This window comes from Alosa pseudoharengus, unplaced genomic scaffold (genome assembly GCF_046254945.1).
Source record: "Alosa pseudoharengus isolate Yale_2024_CS ecotype anadromous, Long Island Sound unplaced genomic scaffold, YU_APseudo_1.1 YU_APseudo_1.1_scf_4, whole genome shotgun sequence".
Taxonomy (NCBI): domain Eukaryota; kingdom Metazoa; phylum Chordata; class Actinopteri; order Clupeiformes; family Clupeidae; genus Alosa; species Alosa pseudoharengus.
In genome coordinates this window covers 39570134-39590581 of record NW_027468774.1, presented here as the reverse complement: position 1 = coordinate 39590581, position 20448 = coordinate 39570134, and the positions used below count along the sequence as shown (strand labels likewise).

The following is a 20448-nucleotide window of genomic DNA, read 5'->3' as shown; positions in this document are numbered from 1 at the left end:
GTGTTTGCTACAGCCGGTCAATTTTGTGCAGCTACAGCGCAGTCGCTATAGACAGTAATGAAAACACGCCCAATGTTACTATTCCGCATTTTGAACCAATTGAAACAAACTATCATATACTGACCAATCTGCAATATGCCGGACGACGACATCGTGGGTTGCTCTTAGCCAATGACATGACACGTGAAAGTGACGCAACACACTGTCAGCTGTTTTTGTTTTGCTTTATTTTCCCTGTATTTTGAAGATTTCCGCCTCGGCTCATCGAAGTGAAGCAGTCCTTTCTTATGAATTAATGCAAGGTATTGACAGGATTGAAACCGTATGAGAAATTTCTTTCATAATAGTACGATAGTAGCCTACATTTCGTCTACTCAACTTAATTTTCTTATTGTTGGATCTTGATTCTTTACAATTCCTCAAAGAAGAACAACCGAACCCAGGCCTCCGATCCAGGGAGGAGGGAGGGAAGGAGGTCTTTGGGAATCGGGATGGAGACCGGGGAGGGAGCCGACGGTCCTGGCGGGCCAGGACTGGGTTGTGCCTCTTTCAACCAAGACTCCACGTAAGCGCGCTTTCTTCTCCGATGTTTTATGGAAGCTTTGCAATGATATTAGCCTACCATTCCTTTACACACGATCGCAATTCCGTCGTCTGCGGCATTTCTGTGCGGTTCGCGGGTTAGCCTACAGGAATGGAAAAACTCCGCATACTGGGCCTAGTATGATTATTCAGGTCACACCGTGTCAGAAAACTAGACTTAATGCTGTTTTGTGTTTGTGGACACGACTTGTGGCAGCAATGCATCATATGGAAGTCGTGTAGGCTACAAAACATGTCAGCTTTTTATCTTGATTGGATTTGCATTCATAAAAGCAAACATAGCCTAAGCCATTTCAACCTAATGGGTTAGATAGCCTACGCGAACATTGCGATTGTAAAATATAACAACAAGCTGCTCAGACAGCAACTGACCACGCAGATAACGCAGCCTATTCCAGCCCTGATCAAGCCCACAGCCGTGCCAGACCCGTCCCAGACCCGTCCTATAGTAGCCTAGCCTAAGCTGCTATTTGGGTGGTTGCTTACAGTTGCTGGTCTGGAAGATGATGGATGGCAGAAAACATGGGAAAACACGAGCTGCTGTTGTAGCCTAGGCCTACTCAACGCCGGGACTGTTTAGCCACTTAATTTGTTGTCTGTCAAATGGAAATTCCAGATCATCAGGTGTTCATGAATAGGTACTAAAGGTAGGGCTAGCCTACTGTACCTTTAAGTACTTTAATAACTATGTATTTCTAGGAGCCCTACTTGTTTTTATTTTAATGAGCTGTGGTATTTCACAGCGTGCAACCTGGGGAAAAGTAGCCTATAGGCTATTCTCAAGGTTATAACATGAAAAAAGGCTGACAGTCTGAAATATGGTTGACATCTCAGTGTAGAATTGGCACTGCAAGTACAAAGCAAGGAATTATGAAACCCAGAGCCAACCAGGTAGAATTGAGAAACCGTTGACATTTTGAAACCTAAGTATTTGAAATAATTGGCCAAGGGTAGGTTACATTACAAGTTAGTTTGTGGTCAGGTATGGAATGGAATTACATACTGGTACTGGTACTGGTTTTTTTTTTACAATAAATAGATGATCATAGACATACACAGGATCAGACATGAACAGTTGTGTTAAAGAATGCCTGTAAAAAAACAGCTGTGACTGAGAATGTTTTTTGAGATTTGGGTTCCAGCTGTACTCTGGATATGACAAAACATAAAAGGACATAGCTATTTCTGAACTGCGTGGATATGAAGAAGAGAAGCTCAGATAGAATGTGCAAAAAAAAGTCTGTTAAATAATTTCCCTGTTGTCAGATGCTTTACGTTATGTTATGTGGCATTCAGTTTATCTGGGTGCCAGGTTCCCATATGTGCCAGGACACTGTAGTGAACATCTGCACTTCAGCTAAATATACCTCCTGATAGTGAAACTGCCTGCTCAGCAACTATAAACAGAGCTGGACTGATGTATTTACACCCACGGGTATAGGGCACTAAGCCAACAGCGATCCCTGTGGAAGCCCTCAGAATACCACAAGCATCAGTAGCTTACCCTTATGTTGTAGAAATGGACTATAAGTTGTTGTTTTTTCTCTGGGGGAAAAAAAAGGGACGAAACATGCAGCATTTTACCACACCCTACAAACTCACAAAAGCTAAGGAATAGTTTTTTTTTTTTTTTTTCAGAAAATATTTTAGTCACTTTTATTTTAGTCAAAATGCAAGTGATACTTACCTCACGGTCACAGTCAAGAGTTAAGGTAATTACCATAAAAGGTAGTCCATGTCTCAGTGGGAGTTGCATCAGCTGCAGTGACTGCATGTCCTGCTGACATGTCCTGCATGTCATGTGCTGAGCCTGTGTGTGTTGTGTGTGGATAAATGTCAATATGATGCAGACTTCTGGCTCACCATATCTCTATTAGGTCACTGGCTGTGGGCACCAAGACTGGATACCGGCTCTTCTCCGTCACCTCAGTGGACAAACTGGACTGCATTCATGAAAGCGGTGAGTCTGTCCCTGCCCATGTGCTGCTGGCCTATATAGGGTATAATCGGTATATCAAGTTTAACTGGAAACAGACTGTAACAGAAACAGCACAGTGTAAGAGGAAATAAATGAATGATTCCCAGGGCCCTCTGTAGTATATCAGTAGATTTCACCCATTGCTCCCAAATCTTCTGACTAAAATCATCAACTCAAATCATAAACATCAACTCAAAAATCCCCCCAAAAACTGATAGAATTTGTATCTCCCCAGACCTGGCTGACTCATCAGTGAGAAAGTCAGTGGTGGAGACATGAAACACAACTCCAGAAAACAGCACATTTGTGGAGGAAACCTTGTCCTCTTGTTGGGGAGAAATGTTTTAAATGCCGGTTTGACGATTCTCTTTGCACTCTCTGAAGCAGACCACTAATTCTATGCTCTGACCAGGAAGTGGTCCTCATGAGAGTCGCTGGTGTTCTGGGAGGGAGGGAAGGAGGGAGGGAGGGAGGGGAGAGAGGGGAGAGAGGGAGGGAGGGAGGGAGGGGAGGGAGAGAGGGTGTGGTCTCTGTCTGTCTGTCTGTCTCTTATTTTTCTGTGCCTGCTCTCGTGTTTCAGACAGTGTAGCCTCCCCAGCACCACCACTGAACTGTGCTTGGCTGAGAGGGTGAAATCAAATAACACAGTCAGGCTGTGTTTCAGGTCCACATGATCTCGGGGTTCAAAAATTCATAAGCTCAGGGATTACATGTGTTTCCAAGCCCTGGCTCCTTCATGGACTGCTTTTATGGGATTTGGATGGCTGGCTGTATGTGGCCGATGTGCTATGTTGTCATTGGCTATCTCTCATGTCTCCCTATGCTGATGGAGCCATTGAAAGGCCTGCAGTCTTCCATGATTGACAGTGAACTCAGCCAGGCGTTCGTTTGTGGGAAGTCAGTTGGCATGGGCCCTGATGAAGACACACAAAGGGATTATTCAGTAGCTTTTGGCAGGTGAATCAGTAACAAAAAACACAGGGAAACACGCTCATAGCTCGGCTCATCAGCATGGATAGTATATCACAAGTTGAATAGAGTTATTCTGAACTTTGTCCAGAAATTATATGCCGTTATTGACTTGGAGTTATTAATGATTTACCAACAGATTAAATGTATACTTTAGCAGAAATATTTAATTAGCCTCATTGGCTTTTTGCAGAGCCTGTTGGCCTCCCTTCAGAAATATTATGTTCTATCTGTGTGCTGAAATTTTGGAAGGATATGTGTTTGTGTGTGTGTGTGTGAGAGGAGAGAGAGGAGAGAGAGAGAGAGAGAGAGAGAGAGAGAGAGAGAAGGAAATCCACCCTATCAGTTGGCACAACTGCCACTGCCACGGTGTGAGTCCATGATACAACCCAACACTTTCTGCCCTTTGCATAACTACGCTTAAGTGGAGGAAAGAATTGGCTAAACAATCGGCCAAAAGCTTATTATCTTATGCTATAGGAAAATAAAGAATGAACTATCAACTAAGAATGAGTTGCAGCAAAAATAAAAAGAAAAAATAGCAGACCTCCACCAGAACCAAATACACATATCCCTCAAGACTGTGATGTTTCTACAATTGAAAACCATTTTGTTCTTAGCTTGATGTCGTTAGGGTGGTGTACTGTTGCACTGTCATTGTTGCCACAACTGCCACTGTCATGAAAGGGTGGATTTCCTCCTCACGGCCACCTTATCTACAGCCGGCTGATTAAATGGATTTGAAGGACGCCTCACCCTGGGCACAGCAGGGCCTAGAGAATGGGCTTTATCAGGCCAAACTTAGCCCTGGAGGAAGGCCTCTTGCTGGGCAAAGTTGCCTCCCCCCCACCACCACCACTTTGTTGTCACCCCACCCAGGGAGGGATGGGCTGACCCTTGCATTTCCAAATGTAATCATGTGTAATTATGTCCATAATCCATGATGTAGTACAATGTTACTACTACCTCTGCAATCCCTATTCTAGTGGTTGGTCTGACTGTGCATCCCAGTGAATTAACACTGACCTACAACAAACTGCATTAGAATGGAGGAAGGGATGGACAGATGGATGCATAGAAGGTCAGAGTAATAGGGGAAGAGTGTGTGTACCTACAAAAGGAAAAGAGATTAGAATGTAGTGTGTAGTAGTAAAGGGCCAAATGCATTTTCCCCTTCCAAACCAAATGTCTGGGTGACTGTGTATGTGTCACTGTATGTATTATGTAGATATAGGTTCATATATGTGAGGCCCATTATTTGACTGCCTGATACAGATCTCTTGTATTCAGTAGGCACTCTTCAAATGTCTACATTATGGAATGTGTGTTTTTTGTGTATCTGCATCCTGTGTCCTACAAGTGGTACCCCCTCCTCATAGCAGACACCCAAGTGTCCTGTCTTATATACATCTCCTCCTGGCAGACACATCTGTGTATCTGTGTATGTGTAATGGTAGCCAGCTGGCTTGGGCTTTTAGCTCGATTGCTAGCATGCACGCCTTCTGATACGAGGTGCTGCTGTTTGCGGGCTTGAGTTGCAAGTGCCGCATGGTTCAACACAACGCACGTTACACGTGTGTGTGTGTGTGTGTCTGTGTTCTGTCTCACACATGCCTCCTCCTCCTCTTCCTAGCAGACACTCCAGACGTGTACATCGTGGAGCGTCTGTTCTCCAGCAGCCTGGTGGTGGTGGTGAGCCAGGCCCTGCCGCGTCGCATGAACGTTTACCACTTCAAGAAGGGCACGGAGATCTGCAACTACAGCTACTCCAACAGCATCCTGGCAGTCCGTCTCAACAGACAGGTGCGGCTCCGTGCGGCGTGCGCACATCATCACATGAGAACTCACTGAATGCACATCATGAACTGACAAGGTCCAAATGTGCTCTTCAGAAAAAAAAGTGGTTGAAAGTCCAGAATCAAATAACTACCATGCTGTGGCATTTGTTTTCATATTATTTCATTTAATTCTATTTATATTAAAATATAATATTTTGCACCACTTGTCAGATTGATCTTGAAACTTCTCTGTTGATGTCATGTCCATCTATGTATGGGCCTGCCTGGCTGAGCATACTTGTGTGTGTGTGTGTGTGTGTGTGTGTGTGTGTGTGTGTGTGTGTGTGTGTGTGTGTTTACATTCATTTATTAAAGCAGACATAGAATGGAGTGAGTGAAATATCTCAGAGACTCTTTAGGATTCCTTATGTCCATGGAGCGCAGGTGTGTGGATTTAGCATCACATCTGGTCTTTTTGTTGTGTTCCACAGAGGCTAGTGGTGTGTCTGGAGGAATCCGTCTACATCCACAACATCAAAGACATGAAGCTACTCAAGACTCTCCTCAACACACCTTCCAACCCCTCAGGTAACGATGGCAGAATCACAGGCCAGAGATCTACCCAGGTGTCTGAGAACTCATACTCACAAAACAGGATAGTAAACCACAAGCTGATGTAGAACCTAGAGAGAAAAAAAGTTTTGATCATGGAGTAATTAATATCTTCACACGAAAGAGCACAAAAATATCAATGCCTCTAGGCATAGATGTTGACATCCGGTGTTGAGGTTACAGCATGACAAATAAGAATGTGACACTAAACGAGTGAAAATCTGCCAATCAAACTGAAGGAAAAATGGAGTCAGCAAAAGATGTGCAGCCAAGCCAGCCCTCTGCAGCTGTGCCACTACCACAGCAACACCATGAGCAAAACAAAGCAAAACAACTGAAAGACTCATGACGAATGTTCAGAGCATGTGTCCCAGGGTGCTGTGGTACGAGTGGCTGCATGTATCACACTCGGGTCCAAGTTCCCCAGGGGAACCGGGTTCAGGTCTGACCCGTGGTCATTTCCTGGTCATTTCCTGGTCCCTCCCTGTCTCTCTCTCCCACTCGCTTCACATCACTGTCCTATCTGAATGAAGACAAAAAGCACAAAAATATAAAACATCTGAAAATATAAAACATCTAAAATTAAATAAAAACACAATAAAAAAATTGTGTATGTATATATATACTCAAAATATATCTTTTAAAATAAAAAAGAGCATATGTTTGTCCTGGCAGGTCTATGCGCTCTCTCCACCAACCATGCCAACTCTTACTTGGCATACCCTGGCAGTGCCACCATCGGTGAAATCATCATCTACGACGCCAACAATCTGGTAATAGATTTCTTCACCATCTTCTTCCTCTCCCATATTAGTTTTTCACACAGTGCTACACACAGGAGTACCCATCAGGCAGCGGTAAACACACAATATTTAACAATCAGGCAGTTTATATTCCTGGATAGATGCTTCAGACCGGAATTTACCAGCATCTAACTTTATTTAACATTTCCCACATTGAATTTTTATTAGCATTTTCCCATGGTCGTTTCTTTATTGTTAATGCATACATTCTAATTGTTAGAAATTCTTGACCCTGTCCTTCTTGTTTATAAAGAGCAGGAAATGACACTCTTGTTGAAGTGCATGTTGTGAACAGTTGTGAACACTGGAAGTGCAAGTATCTGTGTCAGTTAAGGAATGCATGGCATGGTGTGTTACCTTTGTCTTGTTCTGTCCTGTCCCAGAGTACTGTCACCATGATCCCTGCCCACGACAGCCCACTGGCTGCAATCACATTCAATGCATCTGGGACCAAACTAGCCAGTGCCTCCGAGAGGGTATGTAAACACACACTCTTACCCACAGAGAGTCTCACACACACACACACACACACACACACACACACACACACACACACACACACACACACACACACACACACACACACACACAGGGTCACACACACACACACACACACACACACACACACACACACACACACACACACAAATACATGTACACCCATTTGCACGATGTAAGCAACTCTAAGGGGGAGTGAGCATACATAGATAACGCCCACACACAGCATAGAACTACCCATATACATATACAAGTACATACACAAGCAACTTCCACACAGTGATTGACAGGGGTGAAAATAGGCCAAACAGGGCTGGACTAACGCAATAGACACATCTCGCTCCCTGACCACACCCGCTTCCTCCAATGTGATTTTTGAATTAAATGAGATCCATGCATTAAGGCACATAGGCTACTGTCTATGAGCAAGAAAGCAAAAACAAGGAAGACATTAGAACAGTGTATACTGAAGAGTTAGGAGAGGAAAGGCAGAAGTGTCTTCCTAAGAAAGCAGGGAAAGAAGAAAAGAGTCCAAGTGGCAAATAACAGGTCTTGATGAATGCTCTACAAATAGGATCAAATGAATAGCCTATGGGCTCTGTGCACTAGCTTACATGAAGTCGGCAAACCAGTTTCCTTTTCGCCTGTCAACAAGCACCTGAAGGAGTGCGTCAGTTGTACAAAAACGTGTGCTCACCACTGCATGTAGTCTGGCATTTTTTAGGAAAAAACCTAACGTGACTTGAGCTGCCCACAGACATTAAGACTCCCTTTACATTGTATTTCTTACGTTTTGGTACAACTAAAGCAACTTTAGGTGCTTGTTGTCAGCCATGTCAACGAACAGGAAACTGGTTTGTTAAGCTAATAGTGCACAGAGCCGATTTAGGTGTGTTGAAAAATGTTCAGTGCATGCACTGCATGCACACTTTCCCTTATGCAAAATTGCTCTCAAAGCTCAACTAGGAAGTTGGCAGATATTCAGAGAAGAGGTGATCAACATGAAGTGATGAAGGTTGCGGTTGTAGCACCGGCAAAAATGTAAAACTACTTTCAGCCCTGGTGATGGAGCATATTAACACATCCATGGGAAGTAAGCAAACAAAGATGGACTTGCTCATGTCCGGAGCCATTATGTCCTGATTGATTCCATCTTGTTCATTCATGCACAGGGAACAGTGATCCGTGTGTTCACCATTCCTGAAGGACTTCGGCTCTTCGAGTTCCGTAGGGGCATGAAACGGTCAGTTGCACGCAGTGACAGACACACACACACACACACACACACACACACACACACACACACACACACACACACACACACACACACCACACACCTGTTCCATATTTGTATGTAAGCATATGCAAAGGAAATGTGCATTGTGGTCATTTCACTGATGTTTTATATGGTTATGCGTCCTGTGAAGTGTGACCTGGATGGATCTGTGAACCCTGTTTGAGTGGTTAAGAGGGCATGTGCAACCTGAAAGTACATTTCTGTTTATTCATTCTGTGTGTATGTATGTGTTTGTGTGTGTGTGTGGATGGGTGGGTGAGAGAAAGAGAGAGAGAGAGAGAGAGAGAGAGAGAAAGAGAGAGAGAAAGAAAGAGGGGGTGTAGGGGTATGATGCATGTTTACAATGGCTGTGGGAGTGTTTGCTTTGTGTTTATGTTTTGAGTTGTGACCTCGCTCTTGTGTATTTATTTTGTGTATGTGGGTCAGTGACCTTTGACTGGTCTGTGTGTGTTTTAGACGTGATCTCTGTGTCACATCTGAAAATTATGACATTTTGTTGTACTATTTGTGTGAGAGTAAGCTCTGCCCTAATAGTGGCTGATTTGACTTTTGCTGTATGTGTGTGTGTGTGTGTGGGAGTGTGTCTGAATCTGTGTCTCTATGTGTGTGTGTGTGTGTGTGTGTGTGTGTTTACCACTAGGTATGTGAACATCAGCTCCCTGTCATTCAGTCCAGATGCCCAGTTCCTGTGTGCCTCCAGTAACACTGAGACTGTGCACATCTTTAAACTTGAACAGCATGGGCCTGGGTAAGGACATGCACTCTGTCCCTCTCCATCTCTCTCTCTCTCCATCGCACTCTCTATCTCCCTCTCCATCTCTCTTTCTCTCTCCTCTCTCTCTTTGTTTGGTCATGTGTCTTTGTGTGTGTTTGTGTATGTCTGTGTCTATCTCTCTTACACTCTCCATGTGTGTGTGTGTGTGTGTGTTTGTGTATGTCTGTGTCTATCTCTCTTACACTCTCCATGTGTGTGTGTGTGTGTGTTTGCATGTGCGTTGTGCATGCGCTGCTCATCAGCGGTGAGGAGGACTCCCCCACCTGGTCTGCGTACGTGGGTAAGATGTTCTCGGCGGCCAGCAGCTACCTCCCGGCTCAGGTGTCGGGCATGATGTGTCAGGACCGTGCCTTCGCCACCGTCCGCCTGCAGGTGGCAGGCCAGCGCAACGTCTGCACCCTCGCCACGTCAGTATCTACTCCTGCCTTCAGCCTCAGGGCCCATAGATTGGAGCATTTAGACAGCAGCACATCCAACCATGCACCGGCCTTGCTTAAAGACATGGTGTAGATAGACAAACACTTAGAGTAAGTAAATGAGCTGTGTTTGAAAACCCCAAAAATCACTGTGGTTTGCTGCTGCTGAACTCCAGAACCAGAATTTGAAATTCCTTCAAACTAAAGGACTAATTGTCTAAAGTCCTCCATCTCTTATATGTGTGTAAGCTTATTCTGAATGCATGCAGAGAGAGGTTATTGCATTAACTGTAAAATCCTTTTTAAAGCCTTGTGTAAAACCAAAGCCCTTTTACCCCTTCAGGATCCAGAAGCTTCCAAGACTGCTGGTAGCCTCCTCCGACGGGCAGCTGTTCATCTACAATGTGGACCCTCAGGACGGCGGGGAGTGTGCCCTGGTGAAGACGCACAGGTGGGCAGGTGAAAGGGTGGAGGAGGAAGTGGATGAGTAAGTGTTCTGTAGTAGGTGGAGGAGTAGGTGTTCTATAGTAGGCGTTCTGTAGTAGGTATTCTGGAGTAGGTGTTTTGTTGTAGGTGGAGGACTGGGTGTTCTGTAGTAGGTGTTCTGTAGTAGGTGGAGGAGTAGGGGTTCTGTAGTAGGTGTTCTGTAGTAGGTGAAGGAGTAGGGGTTCTGTAGTAGGTGTTCTATAGTAGGTGGAGGAGTAGGTGTTCTGTAGTAGGTGTTCTATAGTAGGTGGAGGAGTAGGTGTTCTGTAGTAGGTGTTCTATAGTAGGTGGAGGAGTAGGTGTTGTCACCAGGTTAGCAGGCTATGCTGATTGTGTGGGAGGAGGGTAAGATGGCGTAAGGCCTGGGACATACTGCGTGCGTGGTCAGGTGAGTGTGTTGCGAAACCTCTGTGTTTCCATTGATTCCATGATCCATACCTGGCTGCACTAGCTTGTTAACGTGGGCGCCGATATGAAAACGCACCCAGGTAATGCACCCAGTGTGTCCCAGATATAAAGGCCCTATTTACAGTCCAGGTAATAAGTGTTGCTCAACAAAATATAGCAGATTTTGAGACACCAAATTTGTGTATGTGCTATGTTGCAGAGCTTCAGGCGTAATCAAATTGAAACGACGCAGACATCGCCACATGCTTTGATAGGAGTGGTGAGAGGTAACATAGAAAATATGGGCTAAAAGTCGTTATAGAAGCTAGGTGATGCTCTATTCGACAATTTGACACTGACACAGGACTATGAAAGCCTACAGCACCATGTTATTTGTCAAGCAACACTTGTAGCCTGGACTATACTGTATATTCATTTACCTTAAGGCTCCAACAGCAGAGAGGTGAATGAACCATGTCCAGACCCACTCTCAATTTCAACTGAGATAAGGTCTGGTGCTAACCAGGCTACTGGGCCCCTGGAGATGAAAAGAATAGCATACAGGTTGAACTATAGTGATAATGGGGGGTCAACACTAGACGACTGAATGTCTTTCTCATCTGTATCCACACATGGTGGTGTTGATATGAGACATGGGGATGTTGTGGGATGTTTTCACTGGTGGTGACCCCTGACCTTCGCCCCCTGACCTTTCCACAGGCTGTTTGGGGTGGAGGAGGAGCATGAGACGGGCGAGGCAGAGGGGGCCGCTCCTCCTCCTCAGCCATGCCAGTCCTACGCCGCTGCCGCCACCGCCGCTGCCGCCATGCCCACCACCACCACCGGCCCGGTCTCCGCTACGCTCACCGGTGAACACACTTACAGCAAACACACACACACACACACACACACACACACACACACATGCTGGTAAACCGTGAACTTCATACTTGTGACCCCTCGGTTTTCATCTTTTTTTTCTTTCTCTCCATCCTCCTCCACTCTGTCTCCACTCCTCTCTGACCTCCTCCACATACTCCACTCTGTCTCCACTCCTCTCTGACCTCCTCCACATACTCCACTCTGTCTCCACTCCTCTCTGACCTCCTCCACATACTCCACTCTGTCTCCACTCCTCTCTGACCTCCTCCACATACTCCACTCTGTCTCCACTCCTCTCTGACCTCCTCCACATACTCCACTCTGTCTCCACTCCTCTCTGACCTCCTCCACATACTCCACTCTGTCTCCACTCCTCTCTGAGCTCCTCCACATACTCCACTCTGTCTCCACTCCTCTCTGACCTCCTCCACATACTCCACTCTGTCTCCACTCCTCTCTGACCTCCTCCACATACTCCACTCTGTCTCCACTCCTCTCTGACCTCCTCCACATACTCCACTCTGTCTCCACTCCTCTCTGACCTCCTCCACATACTCCACTCTGTCTCCACTCCTCTCTGACCTCCTCCACATACTCCACTCTGTCTCCACTCCTCTCTGACCTCCTCCACATACTCCACTCTGTCTCCACTCCTCTCTGACCTCCTCCACATACTCCACTCTGTCTCCACTCCTCTCTGACCTCCTCCACATACTCCACTCTGTCTCCACTCCTCTCTGACCTCCTCCACATACTCCACTCTGTCTCCACTCCTCTCTGACCTCCTCCACATACTCCACTCTGTCTCCACTCCTCTCTGACCTCCTCCACATACTCCACTCTGTCTCCACTCCTCTCTGACCTCCTCCACATACTCCACTCTGTCTCCACTCCTCTCTGACCTCCTCCACATACTCCACTCTGTCTCCACTCCTCTCTGACCTCCTCCACATACTCCACTCTGTCTCCACTCCTCTCTGACCTCCTCCACATACTCCACTCTGTCTCCACTCCTCTCTGACCTCCTCCACATACTCCACTCTGTCTCCACTCCTCTCTGACCTCCTCCACATACTCCACTCTGTCTCCACTCCTCTCTGAGCTCCTCCACATACTCCACTCTGTCTCCACTCCTCTCTGAGCTCCTCCACATACTCCACTCTGTCTCCACTCCTCTCTGACCTCCTCCACATACTCCACTCTGTCTCCACTCCTCTCTGACCTCCTCCACATACTCCACTCTGTCTCCACTCCTCTCTGACCTCCTCCACATACTCCACTCTGTCTCCACTCCTCTCTGACCTCCTCCACATACTCCACTCTGTCTCCACTCCTCTCTGACCTCCTCCACATACTCCACTCTGTCTCCACTCCTCTCTGACCTCCTCCATCCTCCTCCACTCTGTCTTTCACCTTGTCTTGATCCTCTGTCTGACTTCTCTCTCTCTCCCCATCTCTCTCTCTCTCTCTCTCTCTCTCTCTCTCTCTCTCTCTCTCTCTCTCTCAGGCTACTCTGAGGATGGTGGAGCAAGGAAGGGGGAGGTGATCCCGGAGCATGAGTTTGCAGCTGGACCGGTGTGTTTGGACGACGAGACAGAATTTCCTCCTGTGAGCATTCAGAATCGCTAACACCCCTCCACCAGAATCACCACTCTCACCTTGTCCTCATTTGTTTGTTTCTTTGTTTCTTTCCATCTGCGTTGACAGTGGTATCACCCAGAATGGTCATATCATGCCAATGCTTTATACAACGCTACAATACTTATAGTGTTCTTTAAAAGGAAGGTCAATCTACACATCAGAGCACAGCCTTTTTAATATTTTATTTTCAAGGCTTGCCATCAGACACTTAGTCTCAAGGTTTGCATGCAACATGCAACATGGTACATTTTTGAGTGTATTTCTGTGCTTCTGTCATTGAGCAAGTTTAATAGTGTCATTGATGAACTGTCCCTAAAAGCCTTAAACGGACATTCATATTCTTCTTTTTGAGAAAAAGAGTTTACAAATACAACTGAGTGTAAAGCATTGACATTGTACTACACCCAAATATTTAGGGGAAAGTAACCATGTGTATATCCCTTTACTTGTGTATCCTTAGTCTCTGTTTGTTTTACATACTTCCATCTTGCCCATTTTTCATCTCCATGTTTTCCATTCCAAAAAAACACAACAAGGCATTCTTATTCTGTACCTCAGACTGTAGTATCACACTACTTCCTGTAGATGGAGTATTTGTTCTTCTTTGTATGTCTCCATTTGAAAGCTACTCTAGTGAGTCCTTGACCGGCTATCAATTCATTGTGAGAAAATTAAAAACTAATCTGTTACCACCAGTAAGCAAAGTGCCAAGGAGCAACTAAACTTTTTCCTGGAATCAAAGTTTTGGTGCCTATGTAAGTCTTAGTTTTCACCCAGTTTTAATATTTTACATAACATCCTTAAATAAGGCTTAGAGTGATTCAAACTAATTTAGATCCTCATTCAAATTTAAACACGACACCAAGAACATCATTAGAGCCATTTTTGGGCCCAGTTTCATGGAGATTAAGTAAGTCTAAAAGAGAACTTCAATGAAAATCTTCGAGAACTCTAGGCTTTAGATCTTTAATCCAAAGCTATAGGCTTTATCCATGTATGGGAAGCCACCACTAAATGTTTAATAGTTAGCTATGGACCTGAGGGACATCATACACGTGCCACAGTGTTCTAAATTGAATGTAAGTGAATGATGTCATTCTGACCTTTTTGCGTTTTTTTATTACAGTAGATTACAGCAGAATTGATTGGGAGCCATCCATTACTAGGTCACTCAATAGCTTAATTGTACATGATATACGAGAGGGAGAGTTCTTGGCACAATATCTGACTTACTCAACAGAAATGGATTTTCTTACTATGTGTGGTGCAATGCAAAGTTTTCTTCTCACCATGATCCTTTCATTTCATCAATGAATGTGAAGCACAAGGAAGCTTCTCGGCACTTATCTGGAAAAGGAAAGGGGATAAAAAGAGCTCTTAAGACTAAAACATGAAGAAGAAAACATGAAATATATCTTATATCTGCTTTGCCTTCAATTTGTCCTTCAGTTGAAGAAGTGAAAATGAGAAGCTTCCTTGGCGAGTTTACATGTGGTTGACATTTTTAGAGGAGAGGGGTGGGGGACCTGTCAGCATCTGTGCTGTGCTTTCTCTTCCCCTCCACACAGCTAAGTGTTCATTCAGACTGTAGCTGTGAAATGTAACCAGTAATTAACAGATGACGCAGGGGGTTTGCCTTGAAATCCCTCTTGGCAAACCAACTCTGATGGTACTCTCTGAGTTTGTGTGTGGACCAGGAATCTGTGCCACCAGGAATCTGTGCCTCGGTTTCTTGGGTTCATTAGAGAGACCTTGGCGGGTTCTGTAGATACCCTACTGTGCTCTCATCTGTGTCTGTGTAACCCACCCCTGGCCGCCCGTGAGAACATTAAAGCTCTATGTTTTGGTTTCCGGTAGATAAATTGGTGCCGTGACGGAAGTCGGGGTGGCAAGGAGAGACGGACGTGAGAGAGAGAGAGACAGAGAAAGAGGGAGAGAGAGACAGAATGAGAGAATAGAATACCGGCCACCGTAAGCGGAAGGAAGACCACCAGAGCATGCGCCACGGCAGATAAAACAAACAAACAAACACAATTATTTCAGGGTGCTAAGTTATTGTTGTTGTTTTTAATATGTGGAGAAAGAAACTAACAAGCAAAAATGAGTGACTGAATAGTTTGTCCTTATGTCTTTGAGGCCAGGATTGGGTAATCATGTATGAGTATCTGTGGGTTGTTTTATGACTATATGAGCTGCATGACTGAATCATAATAACCATGTTTTAATAGCTACTTGACCAGATATTTTATTAATTAAGTTGTAATACTGTAGCTACTTCTTCTATTTTTTTATTTACATTATTAACATTCTTGTATTTAATCATAACATGAGGGAATTTAAATATTTCACAATGTTTTTATGTTGTCTGATTTATTTTTTTCTTGTGAATTTGATTTATTGATACTTATTACATGTATTAAATGTTTACATATACTCATCCTGATTAATAATTTACCAGGATGTTTTGTATGTACGTGCCTATGATATTGTTTGTAAGAGTGCAAAGTATTTTGCAGATTGCACAAGACCAAAAAAAAAGAACCAAGAAAAGAGAAATAAAAACGTAGTAAGCTACCATAGAGATGGCATTATGCAAAGCACCACAAGTGTCTATGCGTCCTTTGTTATGGTATAGACCCATCTCAGTCCTTACAGTCATAAAGAGAGGTGAACTCCACACATTATGCCAATGATTACACTTTGAAATTCTGCCCTATAGAGAATCTCTGATGCTTAGATACTGTATGCAGTCACTAGACTACTGCTGACAGGTGGGAGGCCTGACCAATCTCCCTGGTCCACAGTGCTGCACCACAGTTCACACTGTTTATGGTATTAGTTTGATGTTGGGCAAAATGATACATCCATCCATCTACTGCTCATTGTGCCCTTTCATGTGCCCATTTGTAGATCCAACCCCCCATGGTATAGTCCAGATCCAATCCTCTCTGACAAAGACGCTCTCAGTTTTTTAACACCTCTGTCAATCAATGGAAAATCTCCCACACAAAGAACTTTAAGAGCCTCTCTACAATGAAACACACAGCACTCTCAGCAAAGAAGAACCAGGACCAGTGGCAGTTGTTTTCAGCTGACTCACTGCACAATGTCAGGTTGCATGAGCATGAAGCTTTTTTGGGATTTGTGTATTGGATACTCTCTATTTTTTTAAGGAATTTGTAGTTTATTGTGGTGTGTACATACACAGTATATGCATATTTTCATTCAGCACAAATAAATGTGAGGGAAGCGTTATGCTTTGTGAAACATACTATGTACAGGGGTTCTGTGGTGCAAGTGGTCCCCTAAGTGCCCAAGGGGATCTAGGCTGGTTTCGTGAAGAGAGTTTGGATACCCACAATTGGAAAATGTTTCCAACCTTTGCATCATAATGGGTGTAGACATTGCGTTAACTTTGAAATCATTGGTCCAGCCTAAACAGTAACATTGATCAGGGATTCCTAGCGTTACTTCCTACTTCGCCTAACCTAAATACAGATAACAAAAACACATTGGCAGTCAGGGAACAATGTAATTACGTTTGCTGTATAAATGTACACATTCTCTCAAGATTTTGATGTTTGCAGGTGTTGCCACTATGGTTTACCACAACCACTTTTAAATGTCAAAACTAACACCATTCTCTCTCGTTGCTGATTGGCCTGCCATCCTGGTGGCTGAGGGAAATGTAAAGGCATTGAGAGGAGCCACATTAGTTTCGTTTCTCAGTGAAATAAAAATGAGCAGAGATAATTGGTGGGCGGGGCTGGTCTAACAGTGAGTCCAACCCGTGGTCATTTCTCGATCCCACACCCATCTCTCTTTCTCACTCACTTTCTGTCACTCTATACTGTCTTGTATGATTAAAGGCAAAATAGCCACACAAAAAACCCCACACACACTACGTACAAGCGCCACATGCCTCATGCTTCCTGTCCATGATGACCACTGGCTGTCCACTGTTCCAAGAACATAGGGGTGGTTTTTTTAAGAGACACAAAAATTCCAACTGAATCCTTGCTATTCCTCTGCTTGTCATGATTTCTTCTCATGTGGGGCGACAGTTACTTATATTAAGGGGTGTTGATAAAACATATTGGGGCCCTAAGAAATAAGGTGTTATTGATTGATTAGTTGCTTGATTGGTTGATTAATTAATTAATTGATCGATTGGTTGATTGATTGGTTAATTGGTTGATTGAGTCCTTCAATGGTTGGTTGATCTCTTCCTGTTCTTAACTGTTCTTTTTACTACATGTATTGGTACAAAAGTACTTATCAGGAGTCATAAAGGCAGTTCACACCATAAGTCCATAAGCTGACCTATTGCTCAAGGATTGTTATCAAAACAAAACACTACAGTTAAGCACAGTGGTTAAAGTATTGCAAACGTCAAATTCCAAAGAATGGTTCTGTGAGATTCTTGATGGGCTGACAATGTGTTTTTTTTGGATTATCAGTGCAACATACCCCACCATTTTATCAAACACGCTACCACAGAGTTGCTGAAAAGCTTAGGGCTACAACAGACCAAGGTCATCCTGTGAAACCTCCTGGTCCCCTGTTGTGTAACTTAATTTTTAAGACAGGTTAGAGAGTGTTGTTTTGAATGGAAAAGGGGAACATATTGTTCTACATAGTAACTAGATCAACAACAGCAACAACATTACGGGCAATGTCAAATACATAGTGACTGAGATTGCCATATACACCTGGAGAAAGTATGTGTTTAATTCATATCGTTTTCACTATAACGTAAATCCTGATTCATTAGTTAGAGCTGATTTTCGCCTTGACTGACAACATTGAGACCACTCCATAATGCGGCTTAGTGGTGTTTATGCAACCAATCATAATCCTTTAACATTCTAATGTAAATCTCATTTTGTAGCAGGTATCTGCAGAGGTGCTATGCCTCTGGGTCTTGATTCACTTCTTCAGGGCAAACATGGAGTTAGGTTCCTGTTTGCCATTTAATTTTGACTAAATAGAAGAGGGTGAAATAACTGAGTGTTGATGTAGGTTTATAAACAAACAATGTAAATTATGTCACAGAAGCAGTCATGCTCAAAGTGCTCTCTGTGAATTGAAAACATGTCTTCATCATGTTGTGCTTGCATATATGGTACTTGGTGTGCTTTGTGTACATTGTTAAACTGGAGCCATGCCATTTGGTCTTATTGCACACGTATAATTGAGATGACGATAACTACACTTGACTATCAAGATTTTACGATGATTTGGCTTGTCTCCACAGAAGAATTGGTGAACCTGTTGTCCTCTGATGGTTTTACAGCATCATAAGTTGCATGTGTGATGCTTATTGTGCCTGTGATCAATACTGATTGAAACATGTCACACTGAACTATTGATCAATTGAATGACGACTGTGAAAAAAAAGCTCTGAAAGTCCCAAGTGGCCTGTGCTGTGTCAGTGCTGTTTCTAAAACACGTTTTCCCAATGCCGAGATTAAATAAAAAAAGATCTCTATCTGACGGCACCTGTTTATTTTTCCTGACAGGCCGGTTTGATGAGGCGGTCTCTATGAGCTGTCCAGGGTACTGAAGGCAGAACTTGGCATTGGGCTGCAGCGAGTGGTCACAGTGAGACTCCTCTCCGGCTTCCAGCTCAGCATTCGATCTTTCCAGAGAAAGGGAAAGGAGTTTAAAAATGACCACCGTCCATCTTGCCTAATTCATGAGCCTGTTTGCTCTGGTTAAAGAATAACATATAAAACACTGAGGACAGAGATGGGGACCTGTTTTTACTCCCCTGTCTGACATGGTTTAATGCAGCCTAATGGACTTATCTCAAAACTGAGGCAAAGATGGCAGTAAAACTGCAATGTCCAGGCAGCACTGGTACAGTATTGTAACACGTAACTCCAGTTTTATGATCATCCTTTGCCCTGGTATTACATAACACACTCCATATAACACTGCATTTCATGACAGGCCGCAGTACAAGATGCAAATGACAAACTGTTCGGCAAAAGCTGGAAATCTACGACTATGTGTTCATTCAGTCCGTTACTCAACAGCTCACTCTCTGTTTTAACTGCCCTGTTATGGCCATGAGGTATTATATATTACAGCTTTATAACATCACTCCAGTTCTTGTTCCTGAATTATCTTCAAAATAAATAAAAAACACCTCTGAATAAATTGTAGACTTCTTTCTATGATCATCCGAAAATCCATGAACTTGACTGCACAGCACAGCACAGGATGAGTGTTCACTGATGTGTGTGAATATATTAAACAGCTCAGGCTAAAATGTCTCTAGGTAAAGATACATCTGGCCTCATTAGACCAGCAGTCATGCATGCCTTTAACTACCTGATGAACCATCATTCAAACTTCCAGGGCCACATCACAGTGAACCTTCTAGAATTTACATACAGAGAATGATCCAGAAAAGGGGTAAGTCAGGAGGTTCCAAAGCTTAATGGTCCCATATCAGACCATTTAGCTGGTCTGGTTCGCCTGTCGCAAACTGTTAAGCCACACATGCACTTAAGAACTGTGATCTGAATGCACTTCCATACATAAGTGAGATTGAGTGGGGAGGGGGAATTATGATGTTTTGAATTGAATATAAATGTCTTATAGGCTTCTTTTTAATTACTGTGCCATTGGATAGGACAGATAGCAGAGTTCAGAGTTGCACATCTGTGTGTCTAAATTAATGGAACATAATCAGAGAACGAAAACATACAATGTTGCCATATATGCCATATACTGTACTTGTTACTGGTGAACTGCTCACCACTTCAAATTAAAGTTAATTTCAAATTCAGAACTGTATTAGATAGTGTGACGAGTATCCTGGTGCATAATGGCAGCCATCATATCATCTAAGCAGTGTCAAAACCCTGATTACATCTGAGGGTGTATAATGAACTACCCTTACTAACTGTAATCCTCAATGTCTATAGTTATATGGTAGCATATTTATTCCATGTTCCTATAGTACAATGTTAGTACTTATTTGAATATTGTGTGTGTGTCAATAGTGGCTTCCTACAACAGGGCCCTCCGCCCACAGTTGGGCATTAGGGTTATGGCACTCCATCACTGCCAATAAAACCAGTTGGTCCAGGGAATTGTGCCCCCTGGATGAAACTAATGCAGCGGGTCACCATATCAGTGTAGCAGATCCTCTTTAGAATAGTAAAGAATAAGAAAGAACTCTATGGCCCCATCCTCTCTCTCTCCCTAGCCACTATCTCTTCCTGAATTGGGCTGCTGTCTGCTCTGCATTGGCTTGATAAGTAACATACTGTACCATAGATTGACAATAGGCAATAAATAAATGCACTG

At 43.8% G+C, this 20448-nt stretch overlaps 1 protein-coding gene across 5 annotated transcripts; it reads left to right on the top strand.

Moving 5' to 3' along the window:
- The first annotated feature begins 204 nt into the window (after window positions 1-204).
- wipi1 (WD repeat domain, phosphoinositide interacting 1) lies at window positions 205-15725 on the top strand. 5 transcript variants are annotated; one of them, XM_076266267.1, is made up of 14 exons: window positions 205-302; window positions 426-565; window positions 2481-2563; window positions 5187-5353; window positions 5820-5916; window positions 6616-6713; window positions 7127-7219; window positions 8414-8484; window positions 9179-9286; window positions 9556-9720; window positions 10073-10180; window positions 11323-11471; window positions 12992-13092; window positions 14983-15725. In XM_076266267.1, the coding sequence occupies exons 2-14, from the start codon at window positions 492-494 to the stop codon at window positions 15031-15033; spliced, it is 1365 nt and encodes a 454-aa protein (XP_076122382.1). In that variant the 5' UTR covers window positions 205-302; window positions 426-491; the 3' UTR covers window positions 15034-15725. The 5 variants fall into 5 exon arrangements, with proteins under 5 accessions (XP_076122382.1, XP_076122380.1, XP_076122381.1 ...); XM_076266265.1 differs by having other exon boundaries at window positions 10073-10216; XM_076266266.1 differs by having other exon boundaries at window positions 5184-5353.
- Window positions 15726-20448: the final 4723 nt, after the last annotated feature.

Bases quoted from the DNA above. Each gene is read 5' to 3' on its own strand.
- wipi1 (XM_076266262.1), top strand. From the start codon at position 492: ATGGAGACCGGGGAGGGAGCCGACGGTCCTGGCGGGCCAGGACTGGGT. The intron at 9,287-9,555 runs GTAAGGACATGC...GCTGCTCATCAG, and splicing joins CTTGAACAGCATGGGCCTGG to CGGTGAGGAGGACTCCCCCA. The intron at 10,217-11,322 runs GTAAGTGTTCTG...ACCTTTCCACAG, and splicing joins GTGGAGGAGGAAGTGGATGA to GCTGTTTGGGGTGGAGGAGG.